Source organism: Amphiura filiformis, chromosome 3 (assembly GCF_039555335.1).
Source record: "Amphiura filiformis chromosome 3, Afil_fr2py, whole genome shotgun sequence".
NCBI lineage: Eukaryota > Metazoa > Echinodermata > Ophiuroidea > Amphilepidida > Amphiuridae > Amphiura > Amphiura filiformis.
In genome coordinates, this window is record NC_092630.1 from 17,567,583 (window position 1) to 17,590,897 (window position 23,315).

At 36.1% G+C, this 23,315-nt stretch overlaps 1 protein-coding gene across 2 annotated transcripts; it reads left to right on the forward strand.

Moving 5' to 3' along the window:
* Window positions 1-1,235: 1,235 nt before the first annotated feature.
* Window positions 1,236-22,660, forward strand: LOC140148140 (uncharacterized). 2 transcript variants are annotated; one of them, XM_072169998.1, is made up of 4 exons: window positions 1,236-1,545; window positions 5,849-6,017; window positions 19,574-19,719; window positions 20,860-22,660. In XM_072169998.1, the coding sequence occupies exons 1-4, from the start codon at window positions 1,428-1,430 to the stop codon at window positions 21,459-21,461; spliced, it is 1,035 nt and encodes a 344-aa protein (XP_072026099.1). In that variant the 5' UTR covers window positions 1,236-1,427; the 3' UTR covers window positions 21,462-22,660. The 2 variants fall into 2 exon arrangements, with proteins under 2 accessions (XP_072026099.1, XP_072026100.1); XM_072169999.1 differs by lacking the exons at window positions 1,236-1,545; window positions 5,849-6,017 and adding an exon at window positions 13,346-13,550.
* The last annotated feature ends 655 nt before the right edge of the window (window positions 22,661-23,315 follow it).

The window sequence follows — 23,315 nt, forward strand, 5'->3', positions numbered from 1 at the left end:
TTTGTCACATAAAATCACCCTTTTACATGCGATATTAATGGAAGATTTGTCATTTTAAAGCTTAAAAACAGTCCTTTTTCTTGGTAAAGAAATCTACAAGTTCATTTCTGACGACAACTGCCGTGTTTCGATGTGATGGGTCACATATAAAGCTGAAACACACTCAACTGGAAAGTTGGGTAGATACCCCGAAGTAGATATAGGATTTCTTGGGAAATAGTCCAAGATATATGTCCAAAGTATTTTGAAAAGTTCCTACACTTGTAGTTTTTGAACAATACTGATTAACATGATATTTTCATATTATGTGACAATTTTAGGATACAATTGTAATACTTTGTAACTGAAATTTGAAAACAAATTTTGCCACGCTGATTCTTCGATTTAGCAGTTGATATTTACGAAATAAATATTTTGGGGAAGTCATGACACCTTTATTTGTGATTTGAAATCTTTCTTTGTATGTGAATTAATAATAATAATGATAATGATAATGATGATGATGATGATGATGATAATGATAATGATAATGATAATGATAATGATAATGATAATGATAATGATAATAATAATGATATTAACAATAACAATAATAATAATAACACTAATAATGATAACGTTAATAATAATAACATGATAATAATGACATGATAATAATAATAATAATAATAATAATAATAATAATAATAATAATAATAATCACACTAATAATAATGTTAGTAATATAATGATATATATTAATAATAATAATAATAATAATAATAATAATAATAATAATAATAATATGATAATAATTATAATATACTACTACTACTACTACTACTAATAATAATAATAATAATAGTAATAAAATAATAATAACAATAACAACAACAACAACAATAATAATAATCAATTTTTTTATTGTTTATTTTCTTTCTTTTATGCTTTGTGAAGTCAATGTCATCTTTCATCTAGTTTGTTTCTTTGTTGTTGTTGTTCATTTAAAAAATCACAACAATTAATTAGCACATATTAGGCCTACAGAATGTAAGTAATTACCTAAGGAGCATAACTGTCTCTTACTTCCATGACAAGGCTAAATAGAACAAAAGCTTCTAGTTTAATTGTCAGTAAGCGTAATTAGCAGAGGATATTAAGTAATTTGAATTGTAGGTGTAAACTGCCCTGAACTAATGAGTCACATATTAAGTGGTAAAACCAAAACAGATTATGGCATCAACTAAGTAAGGTGATCTTACAGAGAGGAAGTATCTTGTCAAGTTCAGTTAAATGGTGGCCATTGTGTGGAGTATAATACACAGACAAAAGTGGTCAGTTAGAAGAACTTTTTTTACTAGAAGAACTTGTTCTCATAAACCTGAGCAAGTGTTGCTCTAGCAGGATTGTTAATATTTTTTATCGGAGAGACATACTAGGAATTAAATATGCCTCGTGACAGGCTGAAAACTGTGATGGGGTTTCTGGTAGAACAAGAATCTGCTGTGTCTGAGGCGACTGAAAGTCCAAATGGAGGCTCGGAATATATACCGCCTAGAGGAAAAGGTAGGGTTATGGTCTTTGTTTGTCTGATGATGTGAATATAAACCACCTAGATGATAAGGGTTATTGTCTGTCTGATTGATAGTGAGTACGTGTGCATGAGTTCTGGAAGAATTGTAAAAGTAGTGCGCTTGTGCATATTTTTGGTTTTTTTGTAATATTTGGAGTTATCCCCTAAAATTTTCTTTTTTTTATAAACTTTTTGAATAACTTATCACAAAAAAGTTAGTGTCTTCAAAAAGAATGGTATCGTAGTCAATCTATCGTTGCACACATATACACAGGTGATAAGTGCACCCTGCCTAAGGGGGCAATACATTCAAAAATAATGTAAACCCATTGCTATGGTAATTAATCCTGTTACATCACTACTGTTACATCACTACTTCTATGAAATTTTCATTGGAGCCTTTAAATTTGGGTTTTGCAGGGCTTAAGGGGTCTAAAATGAGCGTTTATTGTGTTTCGACAGTATTTTTGTGGGACATGAGAGCACCTCAGACCTATCGAATTGCATTCTGAATACTGAAGCATGTCTTTCTGATATCAAATAATTTTCATTTTTGAAAATCACAATATAATACAAATTTTATGACAAATTATTTGATATTTTTCAAATTTTTTATATATAACAGTCCTCGAAGTAAATTATATAAATCTAATGACATATTCTTAAAGTGTATGTAGCAGGGAGTCCGACGGTCAATTGAAAATTTTGACCTTTCATATTGAAGATATGGATTTTTTCCCAAAAGACCTAATTTTGTTTGGCGTTTTGGGAAAAAAATCCATATCTTCAATATGAAAGGTCAAAATTTTAAATTGATCGTCGGCTTTTTATCCCACCTACATACACTTTAAGTATAAATCATCAGATTTATAAAGTTTACTTCAAGTACTGTTAAATATCAAAAATATCAATTTTAATGATTTGCCATAAAATGTGTATTAAATTGCAATTTCAAAAATCAAAATTATTTGATATTAGAATGACATTCTTCGTATTCAGAATGCAATTCGATATGTCTGATATGCTCTAATGTCCCACAATAAATACTGTCCAAACGTTCATACCCCAGCCCTTAAAGGGTCCAGAAAAAATCAATTTGACCCTTTCAATTTTTGAGCTGGTGCTATCCCTGCCTGTCTATGCTAATAATTATGTTTATCCTCACCTGTTTCACTTGAGTGAGAGGGATTATCCAGCCAGCTTCCCCTATATTAAAAATATGTGTTTATAAATATACTCATGACCACCTCCATGCTACCATAAAAGCTTGTAGACAGGAGGAGTGACCTTATATTGATTTTATTTCAATATTTTTCCAATAGTCTGACATTTATATAAGACAAAACGTTTATTAATTAACCCTAACACCCAAAAAAACCACTAAATACCATGATGAAAACCACTGGGCATGCACGAATCCCAGGGTCTGCGATGACGCAATCACCCAAAGTGTTAAATGCTCACGGAATTGCTGCCCGGAGCAGCGTTACCCCGTAGCTACCGGTCCGTGATCATGTGCTTGGCATGTGGGTGGTCTAAGGTTCGAATCCCGGGGGTGCCAAGTGACTTCGTTTTTCATCTTCTCTCCTTTTTCAGAAAAAGCAGGGTTGGGTGTTAGGGTTAGGAGGGTGCATGGGAACTGATCTCCTTGCTTTTTTTCTTAGAATTCAGTGTTATTTTGATATTTCTGATGCATGTATACTTCTCCGTAGTCCACTTGCCCATTTATAATTATGCATTTTCTTAAAACTCTAATTTAATTAATTTGTGCACAATTGATAGATTTTCACATCTGATCTTTTTAGTCACAGTACTCCCTCTGTTTGTTGGCTTCCCAAGTGGACTACTTACTTTCGATTGCTGTTAACAAGTTTAACACAGTTGTCTATGGATGAGATTGGCGGATTTTTGGCCTACTAAAATTGGCCAATGGATCTGGCTTGTGATTGGTCGCCCAGATCTTGTTATGGTTTAAATCTTCTGGGCATGTGGCATTACCATTGATAACTACATTGTACACAACTATGCGGCGCTTTGTGTACTAGGTGCATGAGCGCGTCTTGTACGTACAGGCTTAAAAAATTAAGATTGACAGTGTGTGTTAGGGACTAAGTCACCGGTCAAAGTCCTGTTAAAAATGCAATGTACATAGTCGATTTTTAACTCGGGCTTTCACGATTATAAACTGGTATCATTCTAAAATCAGAACTCTTCAGTATTGAAGTGCCATTATAATATGTTGCATTCAATAAGCCTATGTATACTTTACTGTTACTGTCACTAATATAATATACTAGATTTCGCGGTTCTCGTGATAGGCTTATCTCTAATTACCCAACACCCGTTACCCATAATACTTGTCCTGACCTTTCAAACTACTACGATATACGTCGCTCAATGATTAAGACACAACTTAATCAACTCTGTTTTGTAGCTGTGACGCTTACTTCGGTACCCATAATATGAAAAGTATGAAAACCCATAGTTCGCCTATTACATTAGAGGCCTTACCATAACTGATGATTTTTATGTTAATCATTATAGGCCTATTGGTCCGATGAGATGCACCTGTTAGTCACACTGTAATGCTTTCCGATGCGCGATGCGGTACTCTGCGCACACCCCAGTTGATACTCCGCAATAGCACACCGCGAGTACGCGATATCGCACCGCACGTACGCGATAGCGCACCGTGCGCACGCGATAGCGCGCGGACAGAGGGACCCCGGGAGAGGGACGGACGGACGGACGGATGCCATGATTAGTATTATGATAAACCTTTTCATAACCATTTACTAGTATTTTGATGTAATAAAATAATATCAGTATAATTTTGAGTTCAACTGAATGCGTTCATAGTGATTAAATAACATATTTTTATTTATCAAAAATCGATGGCATAGTCTATGATGCATGGGTCTGTTGCTTGTTCACTTGCAGGTTGGAAACCAGTAAATTATTTGTAATTAGTGTAATGACGTGAGTCCAGTGTGAAATATCTGAATGCGCTATTACCGTAACCGCTTAGATATAAGCCCACCCCTCTGTGATGGGCGATTTCACTCAAAAAATGGGGGTGGGCTTATAACCATGGAGGGACTAGTAGTATGTAAAAGTGCTGTGTTTTGATGTGACAAGTTGCAATAATTCTCCGCCATTATTTTAATACATATTACTTATAGGCCTACATACTGCAACCTGCAAAGAGACACATTACCATTAGCCCCATTAGTGTAACATGCATTGAAAAACATGTTTTGATCTTTGTAAATTAATATTGAAAGTAATTTGATTATGACGTCAGTAATCCCCAAAACCACAATATGTGACAAGATCATGCTAAATGAGGCATTTGTCGGAAAAAACTGTTCATTTTTAAAATTTTATACCCAGCTTGCATCCAACAGACTATAATATTCTTTAAGTCCCATCAAAATTGGACTTAAAGTTCCTGAGATATGTACATTTTTAAGTTGCGGGAAACAATAAAAGGCAAAAGAAATGAACATTTCTTTTAGTCCTATCTCAAAATGAATTAGAGCAACAAACAACTCATTAAACTTGATCTCGCCACACTGCCTTAGGATATGATCAATCTCCTTGGAGTGGCAGGTTCAGCAATAATAAAAGGATGGGATGGGCTCAATGGTATTAAAAGATTTTCTAGACATTCCTGGGTGGGTTCACTTGTCTGAAAAACAAAAAAAGGGGTCACTGGTCCGAAAGGTTTGCTAGGTGCCTAACCCTAGTCAATGGCGGTGCCAGGAATTTTTTTTCTGGAGGGGAGAAGGAGGGCAAAGTGAATTTCAGGGGGGCAAAATTAACAAATTTTGGTCATAATTGCCCCCCCCCAAAAAAATGGAAAATTTCCTTGTTTTGGGTTTTTTACTGGGGGGATCTGGGGGAGAGAGTTCTGACTGGGGGGCATTGCCCCCATGCCCCCTGAGCCTAACTTTGGACTAGCAACCCCTTTTTATTTTTTTTACTATTGAACAGTCCCCATATACCTGGCTATGAAATGTACTCAATTCTTCAAGTGAACGCAAGTAACAACACAAGCAAAATCCAGAAGGTGGGGCAGGCAGGTGCTTAGTAAGGTGATAAAAAGTGGGGTGCCCAAAGTTACATGAAGCTGCAAAAAAAGTTCAAAACAGTGCAGAAATTGCACAAAGTGCAAAAATGTGTTTTCTGCCAACTTTTTATAACCTTTTGCGAATTATATGTCAAAAACGTTTTGTGTTTGCTGGGTCTTTATGTTGAAACGAATAACAAACATCTTCATTGTTTTTTCTTCAGGCGGTCAGTTTTGTTCAGCATACACTGATGGTGAAGGAGTGCATCACGGCGGATTCCAATGTCCATTAAGCTGGGAGGATGGCAGTGAAACAGAGGAAGTATATTGCTGTGGAACCAAAATTGAGAAATTTTGCTGCGATGAGCCTCCTAGCAATTTCAATAAAGCCTAGTAAGTTGATAAATTAGGTTTTTCCTGTTGAAATCCACACACCAACTATGGAAGATGTGACCTTAATCTCCAACACAGGGGTGTAGATTTGAAAAGGAGTCACCCATTCAGCATCAGGTAACCCCATTTGAAATGCACACTGCACATGCTGCAGTAGCGTAGCTAGGATTTTAGTGCGAGGGGGCGAAGTCAAATTTTCATCCCCATTTGTAATTTATTTATCCCATTTTTAGTCATTTTAAGGACACTTTACTCTATGCCATCACCATTTTATCCCTGAAAATGTTTTTTTTGGGGGTCTGGGGAAAATTGCCTCAGTCAGGCTACATCCCTGTCACACTGTCTACCTTTGTGGAAGATTAAGGTAGTGTTTTCCATAGGGGTGTATGGATTTTAGCTGGAATAGCCCAATTGTGTTACTACATTATATCAGGAAAGTAGAGATTTTCTCCCAGGGGGGCCACTCATATATAAAAGTTGTAAGCATGCGTGTGAATGCACTTCAGAAAAGCACCCTTAACAATGACAATCATTGTATCTTCAAAATGACCCTTAACAAGGATAATGGTGTGTTAACCATACCCTTAACAAGGACAAAGTTACAAGTGGATTAAATCCAACCCTTAGCAAGGATGCATGATCAATTTTGAAGAAAAAAGTAAAAGACATCAACTTTCAAACGGGCTTTCAAGGTTTCTTATTTCCTTTATTATTATACTCTAATTGGATACTTCCTAACTGGATTTGGTAGGCTTAGGCCTACTCGGTTATCATTATTCAACATAATTATCGCCTGCATTATTAGGGCAGTATATTTTATTATGATGATTGTAGGGGTAGGGATGTGATTAGATTTAACTACCCTTAGCACGGACAACGAGGAGAGCGTGGCCTAGCGGTTAAGGCATAGGACTGTGAACCCAAGGGTCAAGGGTTCGAATCCCAGGTCCGGCTCTTTGTGTCCTTGAGCAAGACACTTCACTCTACTTGCTTAGTGCTTGGAGGGCACTTTAAGCTGTCGGTCCCGATGTACATGCATATTTTCTCACATTAATGTAGTGTGCACGTTAAAGAACTACACAGGCTATACGAAAAGAGCAGGGGATCATCCCGGTCATGTTGACTGTACTTCAAAATACACTCATCTACTCTAGGTTCCAGAGTAAAAATAAGTACAGCTCGTCTGTACGCCGTGCGACAATACTCATACATATGAGGGAGGCACTTATAAGGAAGAAGAAGAAGGACACATGGTGTCAAAAATGACACCCTTATTTGCTATAATCAATGATTTTGAGACCCTTAACACGGGCCCGTGCGGGCCCGTGTTGCAGTAGAAAAAAACCACCCATATTCCGCGTTTTTGTTCACACGCATGCTTACAACTTTTTATATGAGTGGCCCCCCTGGGGATTTTCTCAACTTTCCTGATTATATGTGACTAGATTTCGCGGTTCTCGGGTCGGGCAGTTCTTGTAAATAGGCTTATCTCTAATTGCCCAACACCCGTTACCAATATACCTGCCCTGACCTTTTTAACTACTATGATATAGGCCTAGCGCCTAGGCCTACGCCTTCCAAGGAGGATCCCGAAAATACCCTGAAATTAGTAAACGCAATAACGCCTAATATAATGGGTTATAATGCCTTACCATAACTGATTATTTTATATATTTTCTCAGGCATGTATCCTCTGGATCCTCGCATTTAATATTTAATGTCTCATATTGACTGATGTCATGCTATGACACAGCAGATAGGCCGCCCTCTCTAATTATGATTATTTTAATGTTAACCATTCTGGATGACCCCGGAAATAGTCATATTCTACTGAAATAGGCCTATGCACGCGTTCCGTATTGAAATATGTGTTTAAAATAGGCCTATTGGTCCGATGAGATTCACCTGGTAGTCACACTGTTAGGCCTAGCACACACTGCACCCGTTGCTACTCAACAAAAGTGATCCGTGCACACGCGATAGCGCGCGGACTCAGCGCAAACGATCCGCGCGACGCAATAACGCGCGGACTCAGCGAAAACGCTCCGCGCGACGCGATAGCGCACGGACGGACAGACGGACGGACGGACACGCCATTATTAGTATTAAGATGTGATCATGCAAAATCAGTCAGAACTCAGAAATATTGATTTTGAGATATAGCCAAACTAAGGAAATATTTCCTTTTGTTACCTGTTGTTTTGGAAACTCTTTAATTGCTCATATCTTTGGAACTGGTTGTTCAATTTCAATGGTGTGTTCTGCAAAATCCAGCTTTGTAAATGCTTTTTACTATCCTGTAAGAAACTGAAAATTTAATATTTCTGAGTTCCGACTGATTTTGCTTGATCACATCACATATTATAACTTGACACAATTCTGGCCTTGTATCAGGTCATGGAATAAAAATTTCCCATTTCTTCTTTCTTGACCCAAAGGCTAAAAGCAAAATTGTACACTCAATAATTTGGAGTGGCCTTAAAATATTTTTTCCTAATTTTTCTTATTTTTGAAAAAAAGAAGAAGAAATGTGATCAAATTGCTCTAAAAACAAAGTGCGCATGCACGGCATATGGGAAGCCAATTATTTCCTTTCAAAGCCTTATTGTGTGCTCGCAACTTATTTGTATGTTGTTACTTGAAGGAAGTAGGCTGTTCCATCTGATATCCATACACCCCCTATGGAACCGGGTATGGAACTTTCATCTTCCACAAAGGGAGTGTGAATTTCAGATATCTCACAGGGTAATCAACACAGGGCCGTAGCAAGGTCGAATAATGTGGGGCGGCCATCACAAATATGGGGCGGCCAAATTACAAATCTATGCCCATATTGAAATAAATATACATAGATAAAAATTCCTTTAAAAGGGAAAGCCAGCCTCAATGTAGAAGAGGTCTTGTAATTAGTTTTGGTCAATGTGAAAGGCATTTTTAGGATCACGCTTACATCTACATGACAGTCCACCAAACCATCAACGATGAGAACATGCACACTGAAACAGCAGAAAACATTAATTCCTAATCTCATGTCAACTCTTTTAATTCATTACATGTACTCCAAATTGTTCTGGTCTGTTTGTTTTGTTGTTGTTGTTGTTGTTGTTGTCGTTGGGTTTTTTTGTCTTTTCAGCTTTTTACCCACGATATCTCAATTTCCAATTTTGTAATACCAGAACTTACGAACTCAATATCTTCGCTTAGGAATGTCCGATTTCACTGCTTTCGATATATACACTGCGGTTTGAGTTAACTTACATGTACATTTTATTTTAAAATAACTTAATTAATTCGCAATGTATAGTTTAAGCCTACTATATTATAATAGATAGTGGCCAGCACATTTATAAAGGACTGGTTACTCACTACAATCTTCACTCTTAAACTGTGTTTTTCTGAATGTGCTGATCATGTTGATTGCTAGTCGGAAACTCCTGCGAAGCTATGGACATGGCATCTTACATACTCCATTCTATAACAGTCTGCCTAGTGCCTTGTGTGTTTTCTCTTCAATCATTTTGTTGAATGTAATTTTATGAATCAAATAGTTATGTGTCATTTTATTTATAATAAAGAAGTTATTAAATTAATAAAGTAAGACAATTTATTTATCTATAAGTGCATGTCAAATGGGGTACATTGTTCAATACCATATGCATAAATTATGCCCATATTATAGCTAGGCCCTAAAAACTTTATTTTGCATCGGATTTTTCCCGTTGAAAAGACAAAACTGATGTTTATGATAGCAACCATTTCATCAATAACATTTTGAGTCATTTTATCCATAAAACGACACAGGATATGATAGATAACTACTTTCACATCAATATGGTCCATATGATCACAGATTGTTGAGAATCTGTGATATGATCCGGGATATGATGAAGAATTTGATTCTATAGATCTGTTATCAACATGATATCACGCTGTTCAGTGGTCAAGGAGTAAGGACCCACGGTCAAGGACACTGATATGACATCATAGGTGATGTCAGATTTTCTTCTGCTGACCATATGATGCTATATATATTAACTATTATTGTTACATTTAGGCCTTTAAACTTTTAAAGTCATAATTAATTAGTTCAAACATAACTTTAGTAATACTCACTCGTTTTCGTTCATTGAAACGGCAAAACATACTTACTTTTCCTAACAAATCGAATTAAAATATTTTAAAAAAAATTTAACCACAAAAAGTAAAAAAAAAAAATCATTCCAATACCACTAAAATATAATCTCTTGAGTAAACTGACCCCAAACCTGAAACAGGTACCAGCCCCGAATGGGCTGGCGAAAAACATAACAAATTTCTCAAAAAGTGGGGCGGCCATGGCATCCCTGGCCGCCCCGCTTGCTACGGCCCTGAATCAACACCATAGTGGGAGATTTTAAGCCTTAAAAAGCTTTAAAAGTCCATGTCTTACCCCGGTGTTGTTACTTACATAGGAGGTATATGGATTTCAACTGGAATAACCCTATATGCATGTCCTGACTTAAGTGATTGGATAGCAACGTTTGCACAGTATTTTTGTGGGACATGAGAGCATTAGACACATCAAATGGCATTCTGAATATGAGGAATGTCCTTCTGATAACATAATTTAGATTTTTTGAAATTTGGGATATAATACAAATTTTATGGCAAATTATTAAAAATTTATATTTTAAACATTTAGCAGTCCTCGAGGTAATCTTTATAAATCTAATGATATGTACTTATAGTGTATGTACTGGGATGAAAAGTCATCCATGATTTGAAAATTTTGACCTTTCGTATTGAAGATATACATAAAAGGAATTTTTCCTCCCAGCTACATACACTTTGACCACATATCATGAGATTTATAAATTTTACTTTGAGGACTGTTAAATATCAAAAATATGAATTATAAAAATTTGCCATAAAATTTGTATTATATCGCGAATTAAAAAAATTTAAATGATTTGATATATCAGAAGGACATTCCTCGTGTTCAGAATGCAATTTGGCGTGTCTGATGTGCTCACTAGCCATGCTAGCTGGTCCCACAATAAATACTGTGGCAAACGTTGCTATCTGATTCCTTAAAAAAAAGTTTGGGCAGGTAACTTTTCATGTGGGCCTGTATCTTTCCAAGGCATATTTCTAGGCATGCTCCTACACAATGATAGTCTTAAATTTGTAACCATTTACAATAGTTCTTTAGAGGCTTATAAATACGTCTTGTACTGCCCATGGAATCAGTGATCATATTCCAGCAAAATGTAATGCACAAAACTTTTTTGTTTGGTGAAACCAGGGTTTCAAAAAGTTTTTTTTCATCAAAAATAAAATAAAAACACTTTGAATTGAACATTCAGTAAAATTGAGAATCATCAAAAATACAATTAGCAATGGAGTCATTGCAGTGTCTCTCTTTGTAGTATTAATTCATGCAGCAATTAACACTTATCTAATTAATTAACGCGCCATCACCTATACATGGATCACTGCCAGAAATGTCTGTTTCTTAAGAACTAATAAAATATTATTTTCAGACACTTCCTGAATGATTTATTTTTGATGTTAATTACCAATCTGTCTGTGGAAAGTCTTTGATTCTGTTTATATGATCCAAATATATTAGTATCAATAACCAAGCAATAATCAATAATCAATCAATTAATCAAATCACTTCCATAAAATGTAGAACTCAAAGATCATTAACTACATAGTAGTTAATGATCTTTGAGTTCTACATTTTATGGAAGTGATTTGATTAATTGATTGATTATTGCTTGGTTATTGATACTAATATATTTGGCAAGAAACTTGTTTTCGTGAGTTTTATCAAAATATGTGAAAAAACCAAATTTGCCTAGAAATGTGTCTCCCTGGTATAGTGCCACTAGAGATCCGTCGTATTGCAACAAGCAGTAGAGAATGTGATTGCCAGACCACAGATTGGCAACATCCACTATTAGGCCATGACCTGTAAAGAATTGATTGAAGTCTAGGAAAAGCATCCTTGACGAAATTAAACCAAGTACTGAAGCTGAAGGTATCAGAGTTCACGGTCTGTCTACAAAAAAGTGCGAAAGTTAATTTCAAGCTTGATCAGAATTGCTGGAAACTTCCAGCTTTTCTTAGTCTTGGAATAACCAAGCTTATCCAAGTTTTGGCTTTTAAGAAGAGTATCCCTCCTGGTCCTGACTCTAGCTAGGCTGAATGGAAATGCCTCAACAGACCAGACTGAGAGCTGGTACTGAGTGGCCAATGTAAAAAAGAAGTGGGGATATTAAACATGATAGATATGACCTGCGCATGTGGCACTGAATCACATACCATATCATGGAGTCCTCTATTGGAGCAAGAATCCAAAGCTGAGGACCGTGCAGAGAACAGTGATATTGCAAAGAGTTGTGTCCAGTTCTCTGTCTGAAACATAACATCTAGCGTCTGTAGACATGACAGGAAGAAGAAGAAGACCTAGAAAAAGAGTGGTCATTGGATGCTAGGTGTTTAAAAACAAGTTTGGTTAAATAAAATTCCAAAAAAGGAGGGTCCTCAATGATAAGTTCTTAAAAAGGCGAGTTTTATCTTGGGGACACAAAGATCATTGAAAGATGCTAGATGTTTACAAAATACATTTGGTCTCTACTGTGCTAGAATGTTCCACCATGATACTTGGCTATTTAATTGACTTAGCTATTTAATTGACACCATGATAACTGACTGGGAAATGACCTACGTCGGTGTATGTTGCCAAAGGTAAGCTCGTCTTATAGTCCCCTTCCCCCCATACTTGGCCTTTTACCTGGTTTGACAGAATTACAAGCCTGTAATCATGATTATTGACCTACTTTGATTTGGTATGTTGCCAAAAGTATCAAATTAGTGTTTTTAAACTTGACTTATTTAATACCTAGTGACAACATGCTTGGCAATATTGATAATATTTCTTATTGATGATACAAATATTGGTCATTGACGTATGAATTCCTTAAAGGAGAACATAAGAACAGGAAAGTGTTAATTTGTTGTTAATTGGGACAGTTTGCATGTGACCATCTTGTGCATATGACTATGATTACGCCAAGCTTAAATAGTGTCATATCAAAGGCAAAGTCCAATAAACCCCATTTAAAGATCATTGCTTGAACTTTGACCTCAAGTTGGGGAGTATGAGTTTCTGTATGCAATGCATTCAAAGGTCATTCTATAAATGTATAAGCTTATTGGGTTCAAGGGCATTGGCCCAGAGGATGAGGATGTTTGAGAGATCTTAGTTCTTAAAGTTGTAGTGACTGGGGTTATCATGTCATAATGTTGTAGTGACTGGGTTAGTGTGTTAGTACTGTTACAACTGGATCCAAATTTGGCAGACTAACATGGATATATTGTATTTGGAGCATCTTTGTTGATTACGATTTTTATTACCTGGAATTTATGCAAGAAAATCATATTTTGAAGACATACAGTGTACTTTTCTCACCAATCTATAATGGATGATTTTGATATTGATAATATTGATGTGGTAACAGACCATGTATCTGAAGGAGTAAGAAAGTAAGTAGTGGTAATATAATTGTTGTATTTTATGCATACGGACAAATACCAAACTGGGCTCGTACGTCCTAAGGAAAAAGGTGTATCGCAAAACTATTATACAAGTTGCAATTTTGTATACCAGTTTTCAAATATTGTATAGCAATATTTAATTCTGTCATAGTAATTTTTTTAAATTATTTTGCTGACATGAAAATAGTTCAAACTTAAATGAAGTTTCTTGGGCTATTGTTGGAAAGTGGCAAGTGAATTTACTTATAGGCAGCAAATTATGATAATTATGGAATCAATTCAGATAGTATTCATATAATATTACCCTTTGTTTCCATAAAAATTAATATTTCAAAACCTAATTATTTAACCCTGTTAGCTGTCAAAAATAGTGAACCAAAATGACATTATTTAACTACAGTGGACCCTTAAACATGAAATCTCATGGGACTGACGGGTTTCACTTTGTGTTAGCAGGATTTTGTGTAATATCAAAAGAGATCAAAATTCATAGCACGGTGAAGTTGGCTCGAGATTTGAGATTCGAGATTAGACATTCGTTATTACATTGAATATTACACTTTCAATCATTTTTATGCATCAATCAAGTGTATGGGAGTCATTTCTGAAAATTTCAGACCAGTTTTGGACTTTCAAAAATTTTGGCCCAACTATCAAAAATTTTGGCCCAGAAATTTTAAAATGTCAAAACATCGTTATTTGACCGAATTTCTATGTCTAAATTCACTTAGATAAGAAAGTTGAAACATTTAGAAATTTCTGGACCAAAATTTTTGAAGGACCAAAAATGGTGTCAAAATGCTCTAGAATACTCGATCGGTACATTAAAGTTGTTTTTAGGTCTAAATTCACCTAGATAAGAAAGTTTAAACATTTTGAAATTTCTGGGCCAAAATTTTTGAAGGACCAAAAATGGTGTCAAAATGCTCTAGAATACTCGATCGGTACATTAAAGTTGTTTGTAGGTCTAAATTCATCTAGATAAGAAAGTTGAAACATTTTGAAATTTCTGGGCCAACATTTTTGCAAGACCAAAATCGGTGTCAAAATACTCTAGAATACTCGATCGGTACATAAAAGTTGTATTTAGGTCAAAATAACGAAGTTCAAAAAATTCAAATTTTGGGCCAAAATTGGGCCAAAAATTTTGAATGTCTAAAATATGTCTGATATTACTCCTGTACACTTAATTGATGCATAACAACGATTGAAAGTGTAATATTCACTGTAATAACGAATGTCTATAATCTCTAATCTCTAATCTCGAGCCAACTTCACCGTGCTAAATTCATGGCTTGGCATTTATTCATCAAATTGTTGAGCCCAAAATATTATACAAGCTGTGTGCCTGAAATGTGTTTTTGCTTTTCTAACCATAAATGCTTGCTGTATAAAATGCCAGGTCTGCCAAACATTCAGCATTGAGTCTCATGCTTTGTGGGCACTTTCTCACACTATGGTAGTAAAATCTCACCAGGGCTGCCAACATTTTGTCCCTCTCCCTCCCCACTATTTAGATTAAAATTACTAAAAAATACATTTAGCAAACAATATTTCTGTCCGGTACACCCTCAACAATATCTCACATCATGCAATTTTCTAAAAAGTTGGCATCACTGACAATGTGTACGCATGATGGTTCCAATTAGGGGTACTTTTCAAGAAATGTCCGCGGAATTTTCGAGGACAAAATTGTTCACGATTGTCCAAATTAGGGGTGTTTTGGAGCAAAATTGTCCTTAAAATGAATAATAGGGTGTATTTCTAGGACTTTCGTCCACGTTTTACCGCTACAGTTTTCATTTTTTGTATTTTTTCTGCCCGTTTTTTTTAGTAGTTCCACACAAAATTTGATAGGGTATTTTTTACTATAAAAATAGTCCTACTTTCCACGGGAAATAGGGGAAAAATTCAAAAGCATCCTTGAAATGGTAAAAAAAGGGGTATTTATTTTGGAAAAATGTCCTTGATTCCTCGTGATAAGGGGGTGAAATGAAAATGCGTCCTCAAAATGATAAAAATAGGGGAGGTATTTGGGGGCAAATTTTCCTTGATTTCGTGCAAAATAGGGGGTAAAATTACTGCAAATGTCCTCGATTCCCTGTGAAATAGGGGTCATTTTCAAATCCTGGAACGGTCATACGTCCTACCTTTAAATACAAACTGAACCCACCGGGCATCCCTGTCAATTGCACCTGTAGATAAAATCAGTTTTTCCTTCTGAAATGTTTCCGATTTGCTCAAATGAGGATCTATAAGCTTTACACACATAGATTTAGAAGGAATTATCACTGGGATCCATTGGATCTGAATACATTTATCCTTGATTAACGCATGAGCCAAAAGGAAGAACTCTATTTAATTTGCTACTAACTGATAATTTACATTGGGTATTTATACCATTGCAACATTTGCATAGGGAATACAACTTTTTAGGGGTTGGGCAATAATTTTACATTTTTATAAATGTGATATCATGTCCTGCAGGTTTAAAAGGGCATTTCATGATCCACAGCCTCAGCCCCCCACTTTTCTCAAAAAAAGTTGAGATTTTTGTATACCAATGGAAACCTCTAGCTACATAATGTTTATGTACAAAAAATTTCTTGCAGATTAATTTGTTTAAAAAAAAAAGGTGCAGTTTAGCAAAAATATCTGGTGTACCAGAACAAAATTACAACAGTGGCCTATGGAGCAGTGTAACACACATAATCATGCATGACATCAACACAGTGATCAGGGCATTTTCAAATTTGAATGTTTTATTACTGTTTTATGTTTTTGAACACAATATTGAAAAGATGGATATATATGTGCCAAAATGACAGCCCCTCTTTGGTGCCAAAAAGCATTTTTACCTCTTTAGCTCTCCAAATATTGCTTATCCCCAGTGGCATTACAGTAGCCAGGGGGGAGCGCTGTTCCGTTATTTATTAGATTTTTAGGCCTTTAAACAATTTTTGACCATTTTCATCAAGTTTCTCAAGTCGCCTCCCCCCCCCCCACCCTTGCACCCTTTGGAAAAAAATGGCTATGCTACTGTCTACTGCTTCCCCCATTTTCCCCATAGGAATTCATATAGGCCTATCTGATATGAACATTTTGAAATCCAATAGAAGCCTTTTACAGTAATTCATCTGTTAATAGTCATCTGTTAATAGCGGATGAAAAACTCAAAAGATCTCAAATCTGATCTAATCGTCATGGTTACGTGTAGGAGCAGTAACTGTAAGCTCAAACAGTGGGTACGGGAAATTACAAGTCGGGTCGTATCACCAGCTGATGTCAAATATAGAGCATGTAATTTCTACTTCCTGTGTTGGTTTATTGAACGTCACCATTCTGAAAAGTTGTACTTATTCCGGGACCTATTCAGTGACAAAATGGCCGTCTAGCAACAATCAGCGACGAGTGTGACTATGATTAAGTATTGGATATAACAGAGGGACAATATGTGATAATTGTTCTGGAGACATATGTGAAGTTCTTTGGTGGAAACTGTTATTTCAAAAACTCACTATGCCGGCGATTCGCAAGTTTATGGGATTTCTCCCGCCGTCCATGAATAATACCATGGGGTAATTGAATAATGACTGATTGTCATTAAGTTGTACACATATGTGACATGTACATTTCATTGTCTTAATTGTATTGTGTCATGGACAAACTAAAATCATCATTAATGAGTATGTGCATGAACATTAAAGAAAGAAAAACATAGCTATAAATGAGGTTTTTGAATATTGTTAATTAATAATCTAAATTGAATTGTTGATTACTGACTGTTTTTAATGCATTGGTTTCAAATAAGAAGTTTTCTATTTTTAGGAAAGTGTTAATAATATGAGCTGTCTGTGACACATTATGCAGTAGGCAGACATCCTAATATTAATTGACGCACTTCTTAATATTATGTCTTAATATTTTCAAGTTTGCGTATACTACACTGGTTCTGGTCTGTGCTTATCACAGACCCATAGCCAGGAATTATTTTGGGGAGGGGCAGATTCTTGAAAAAATTGACTTTTTTGGCACATTAAAGTACTGCACGACTTGCTTGCATGATTTAGGGGGTATCTGAGTTGGAACTTGCTATTTTTAGCTTTAAAAAGCTGAATATTTTCAAATGTCTGATTTTGACTGTTGGGAAATCCCTCCCCATTGGCACCAACACTCACTGAACTCTCCCCTAAATTTACTCTCATATTGAACATGGATGTTGAAAGTAAATCTGCTCCATGGGTCCACTCCTATAAGGGAGTGTTCATAAATACTTTGGGGGTTGAAAAGTGGAACATCCCAACATCAAAAATTTTTAGATCCCCCTAAAAAAGGGTGGATTTTTTTTATCCCTAATTTTTATGGTCTAACATTTTTTTTAACCCCCTTCATGTCCTAAAAAAACAAAAATATATAGCTAAAAATGACCATTTGGAGTTATTACTCATTGGAATTATAATGTTACAGCCAAATTGTATAGTGCGCAAATGTTGCTGATTTGAAGTTTGAGAGTATACAATTGTATATTTAACTTTTATGCCTGTGGAGCGTGCAAATTTTTTGGAATATGCATACCTTGTCGTACATTTCACCCCATACTTTTACCCTCAAATATTTTTGATCCTCCTATTAAAGGGCAGGTCTATTGCAAAAACAAGTTTATCTCTATTCGAAAAGAATAACATGGGAACATGGGTGCACTCGGCTATAAGCCCAGTACTAAATTTTGGCCAAGTTCTTAAATCAAATCAAATCAAATCAATGCTTTTCTCTCACATAAAAAAAAATCAATTGATAATCAACATTCCACACTTAGAATTTAAAGAAATTGGCATAGATGATAGAAATTACTGGTACATTGGGCATTATACAAATGGGGATGAAGTACTAGCCCCTCCTCGGTTATAAGCCCACCCCCATTTTTGAAGTAAAATCTGCCATCTAGGGGAGTGGGCTTATACCCGAGTGGTTACAGTATTACATTACAATTTGACACTCATTGCAATTTTTGTATGCGTATTTCTCCTGAAAAAGGAGAAATTGTGTGGGTAAAGTTCGGGCTCGTACCTGTTCTTCCCCCGTTTGGAAGATGACGTAAGTAAATGAAGAGGACACTATATCATTCTCTTATCATACAATCACAATCACTTTGACAAGTTTGACATTAGCAACAATGAGTTGTACTATTATTTACCATTACAATGCTGCATACAATATGCAGACTATTGTTCTCATTTGGGGAACAAAGCGTCACACAGTATTGTTACTATGCGTTTGATTTGCAATATTTCATCCAACTGAAACTATAATAACTCGCACAGCAAAATCAGATACATGAGTTTGTGGACTTAACACGGTTTATATGCCAGTCTCAGATTGATCACGCTGAAATTCTAAGCTCAAATTATTTTTTATTTTTAGCCCAAATATTTCTCATGATATTGATATACATATGAATTGTAATATCACAATTTACTAATATATAAAAAAAGAAGCGGCTGATTTTATCCATATGTTTAAAAACCATTAAATTTGTAATACTTAATTCAGAGTTTTTTTCTATGAACAACAACAGTGCATTGAGAATGTTTACAGTCCCTTCTCGCAGAGCAGGCACAGTCATTTCATGACGTCTACTTTTTTCTAGGTCAAATCTGTCTCGTTCGAAGGAACTCATCGCTTAAGTTGGTTTTTGGAATATCAATTTTAAACGTCTTATATTCTCAAAAAAAGAGTCATTTTCATTGTCCTCATAATATTACCTTGCCAATTTAATATGTTGTCCGAGCAATATACCTGACCTTTAAGGACTAAATTGTTTTTTATTCCCCTTTTTAGGACCCAACATTATGTTGATCCCCCTATATTTTCCAACCCCACCAAAGTATTTATGAACACTCCGTAAGTTTCATACTCCATAAGTGCGCCAACAATTATGCAAAGAAATGCACATTTGATAATTATTTTAACTCCTCATTTTTCTGTTTCTTCCTATTTTTATTTTTCTATAGCATTGGTGCCATTGTAGGTAGTTTTGTAGCTTTCGTATTACTGACCATCCTATTTGTGTGCCTATGTTGCTGCTTCTGTTCCTGTTGTTTTGGTACGCGTGTACGGAGGTCCATATCTTCAGGAAGAAGGAGAAGACGAGGACAAGGTAATGTATTCAATACAAATGACTGAAAGCAATGTGTGATTTCAATAAAGAATAGATTCTTATTTTGAGAGCTTAGAGCCAGAAGTAGCTATGTCCATTTGTTTTCTCAATTACATGTTACTCATTTCGGCAACAAATGTATGGTTTATTATAATTATGCCCTCCATAATAAATGCAAGTGACACAGTTTATACATCACTGATTGGATGATACACATGCACAAGATATGTCAGCTATCGCTCGATCGGTGAACTCAAAATAAAACCAAAGATCTCTGGATTTGTTATAAAAATACTTAAATTTTACTTAAAGCATTTCAGACTTAGTCTTTTTTTCTAGTATTTTAGTACACTATTGATCATTAAAATCATGCAAAAAGGGCATTGCTGTGGTGCAAATCACACATGGTGGCTTTAATTATGGTTTCAGTGATTTGGAATTAAAAAAACAAAAATATGTGGAATACAATATAATGTGGGATAAAATTCATCTGAGGATAACTTATAATTCAACTTATAACATAACTTTTTACAATATAAATTATATCTTTGCATAGAACTTGATAAGAAAATCTATGCCCCCAAGATAACAATAGGCAAATCCTAGTACCCATAATAGTTTTGAATAGAGAATTCTTTTAATATGCCTCTTATGATAAAAATAGTATGAGGTACAAGGAAATACACAAATTAAAAATGTCAATTTTTAACTCGTAAATATTTGTGATAAAAATATGTCTGACAAATATACCTATTAACAATAGGCACTCAGCCAAACAGTTTATTTTCAAATTGTGTAATAATTTGTATAAAATATGACTCATTCATATTCAATTTGTGGAGTTAATATAAGAGAGAATTATCACACCTACCAGGAAATTGTATTCCAATACAAGCACTTGGGGTTCAGAGAAAGTAGAATGCCAATAGAATGGCAATAGATTAAATAACGTAGATATGTTACATAGAATATTATACGTCTAATACCCGGAGTCTGCATACGACTTTACTGCTCATATCTTTTGAACTGGTTGTCCAAATTCAATGGGGTTTTCTGCAAAATGTAGCCTTGCAAATCCTATAAGAAACTGAAATTGAATATAATTAATTTATATTATTTTTCATTCTTTTATTGTTTCAGGCAAGCCACATTCAAATACCACTACTTCAACTACCAGACTGGTGCCATCACCATCAGCAGACATGCCCATGACAATTACTAATCGTGGTGTTGGACAATCTAATGGAAATTATCCCAAACAAAGAGTGACAGCACCCCTGCCTCCTATACCATCTCAACATCACATGACCCAACCACCTCTTCCAGCAGCAGCTACTATGACACAACCCTCACCATACCCATCACCAAGTCATGGTTACCCCCCACAAGCTGCTTATGCCCCACAACCTGCATATGCCCCACAACCAGCCCCACAACCTGCATATGCCCCACAACCAGCACCCTACCAGATGGGTACTCTACAGACACCTCACGATCCATATAACCCATATCATCAACAACCTCCAATGGACTATCATAGCCAGCAGCATTATCCTCCACAACATCAATATCCACCACAGCCATTTGGAGACAGGCCTATATCACAACCACCACCATATGAAGCTGAAGGATCCCAGGCTGAAGCGCCACCTTTGTTGGATAAAGGAATGCCACCTCCAGCAATGGGTGGACCATCTGCACCACCGCCATCAGACTCCATCAGATATCCACGAAAACATTGATGTTTGGACAATTGGCAGCAATTTTACGAACTTTTACATGGTGGCTATGTATTTGCAATGAGCTTGATTACTGAAGTTGCACAAGCTCAAATATGGATAAATATGAGCATGCAGCAAGCATGCAATGAACTTGTGCATACATTGAATGCACTACTTTGAAAGCTTGCAGCAAGCATCAACTTGTATGAGTGGACTTGTATAATAAGCTTCATAAGATGTGATGGACTTGCAACATTTCTTGTGCTATTCATTCCACTGATCCCTGCTGATGTGTTTTATGGATCTAATCCCGGTCCCCGCACTCCATGCATCCGCGGGTATTCATGCTCGTCAAAAATTTCGCGAAATAAGGGGTGTTTTCAGATGAAGGAACATGATTCACGAAACACAAGAAAAAGGGGTGTTTTTTCAAACCACGTGTTCGCGAAATTTTTCATCGAAATATCACTTCTCTTGCTTTTACCAGAGAAGAGCCGGGTAATATTTTATTATAATCTGGTGCACCCGGTGTGCACCCGGCCAAGTGATTGAAGTTCATACATACAGCCTCTGCATGATAATAGCCATGGGCCTGTGAGCAAACCCTACGTGTTTCTGCCAGAAAAGGGTATATTTGAAAGATCGTTCGCGTTTTAGCGAAAATAGGGGTATTGTCGAAGGGCAAATAATTCGTGAAATCGCTAAAAAAAGGTGTGTTTTTCCCCTGAAAACTTCGCAAAATGAGATGCAAAAGGGGGTGTTTTTAAAGTTCACCGACAAGCATGAATACCCGTGGATGCACGGAGTGCGGGGCCGGGGATCTAATATGGTGATCCATGGAAGCTATTAAGTCAAGATTGTGTAAGATTTAATCTTTCCCTAGAGAAGTCCTTTTCAGAGGGCTGAGCTTCGGGAACTCTAGCGAGTGCCATCTTCAGAGCGAGTGCCATCTTCTTTCGCTCTGAAGATGGCACTGGCCAGAGTTCCAAAAGCTCAGCTCTCTGAAAAGTACTTCTCTAGGGAAAGATTAAATCTTACCCATGTTTACCGACCTAGAGTACCAAGTAATTTCAAATCGTAAGTCAAGATTGTTTTTATTTTCTTTTAAAATCATCATTTTGTAAACAAGACTCTGCTCAAGTTTGTTCAGCTTACAATAGGCAAAATAAATAAGACTCATAACACTGTATTGATATAGAATGGCATGCACGCAGTTGGGTGCAGTACAGTAGCGTAGCCAGCGGTGGGGCAGATGGGGCAGAGTGCCCCCCCTGACAAAAAATGAAAGAAAAAGTGCCCCTCTGACAAAAAATAAAAGAGCAAATCAGAAGGGCAAAAGAAAAGAAAAGGGGCAAGGAGCCCTTTTCTACCGAAATTCTACCGAAATTCAGCCCGATCATGGGCCAAATTAGTGTAAAATGCGAAGTTTTCGCACATTGTAAATATAAAGCCCATTTCCATCCTGATAATGGACACAAATAGTGTAAAACACCAACTTTTTACGCCACGCACATCGCTATGTCTTGTATGATGCAACTGTATTATTTTTTTCCGTCTGTGCCCCCAAAATTGTATTTTGCCCCACCTGACCTAAAAAGCTGGCTACGCCCCTGGTGCAGTATTTACGCTAGTTGTGCATTGCATAATGCATGACTGGTGCACGCTTATGTGAATTTACACGAGTGTGAGTTGGGACTTTATTGATGTGCAGAGTATGAAAACCTAATATTTTTTGCCTATTATAAGCCGAACAAACTTCTTGGTATTAACATGTTCTAACATACAGCAGCACTGCGTCATTCCTCATGGTTACTATCAGTGATAGCTTGTCATAATTATTAGATCTTCAAGATTCCATGTATTGAATGGGATTTA

Coding starts and splice junctions, on each gene's coding strand:
- LOC140148140 (XM_072169998.1), top strand. CDS start 1,428: ATGCCTCGTGACAGGCTGAAAACTGTGATGGGGTTTCTGGTAGAACAA. Junction 1,546..5,848: donor TATACCGCCTAGAGGAAAAG/GTAGGGTTATGG, acceptor TTTTTTCTTCAG/GCGGTCAGTTTTGTTCAGCA. Junction 6,018..19,573: donor AGCAATTTCAATAAAGCCTA/GTAAGTTGATAA, acceptor ATTTTTCTATAG/CATTGGTGCCATTGTAGGTA.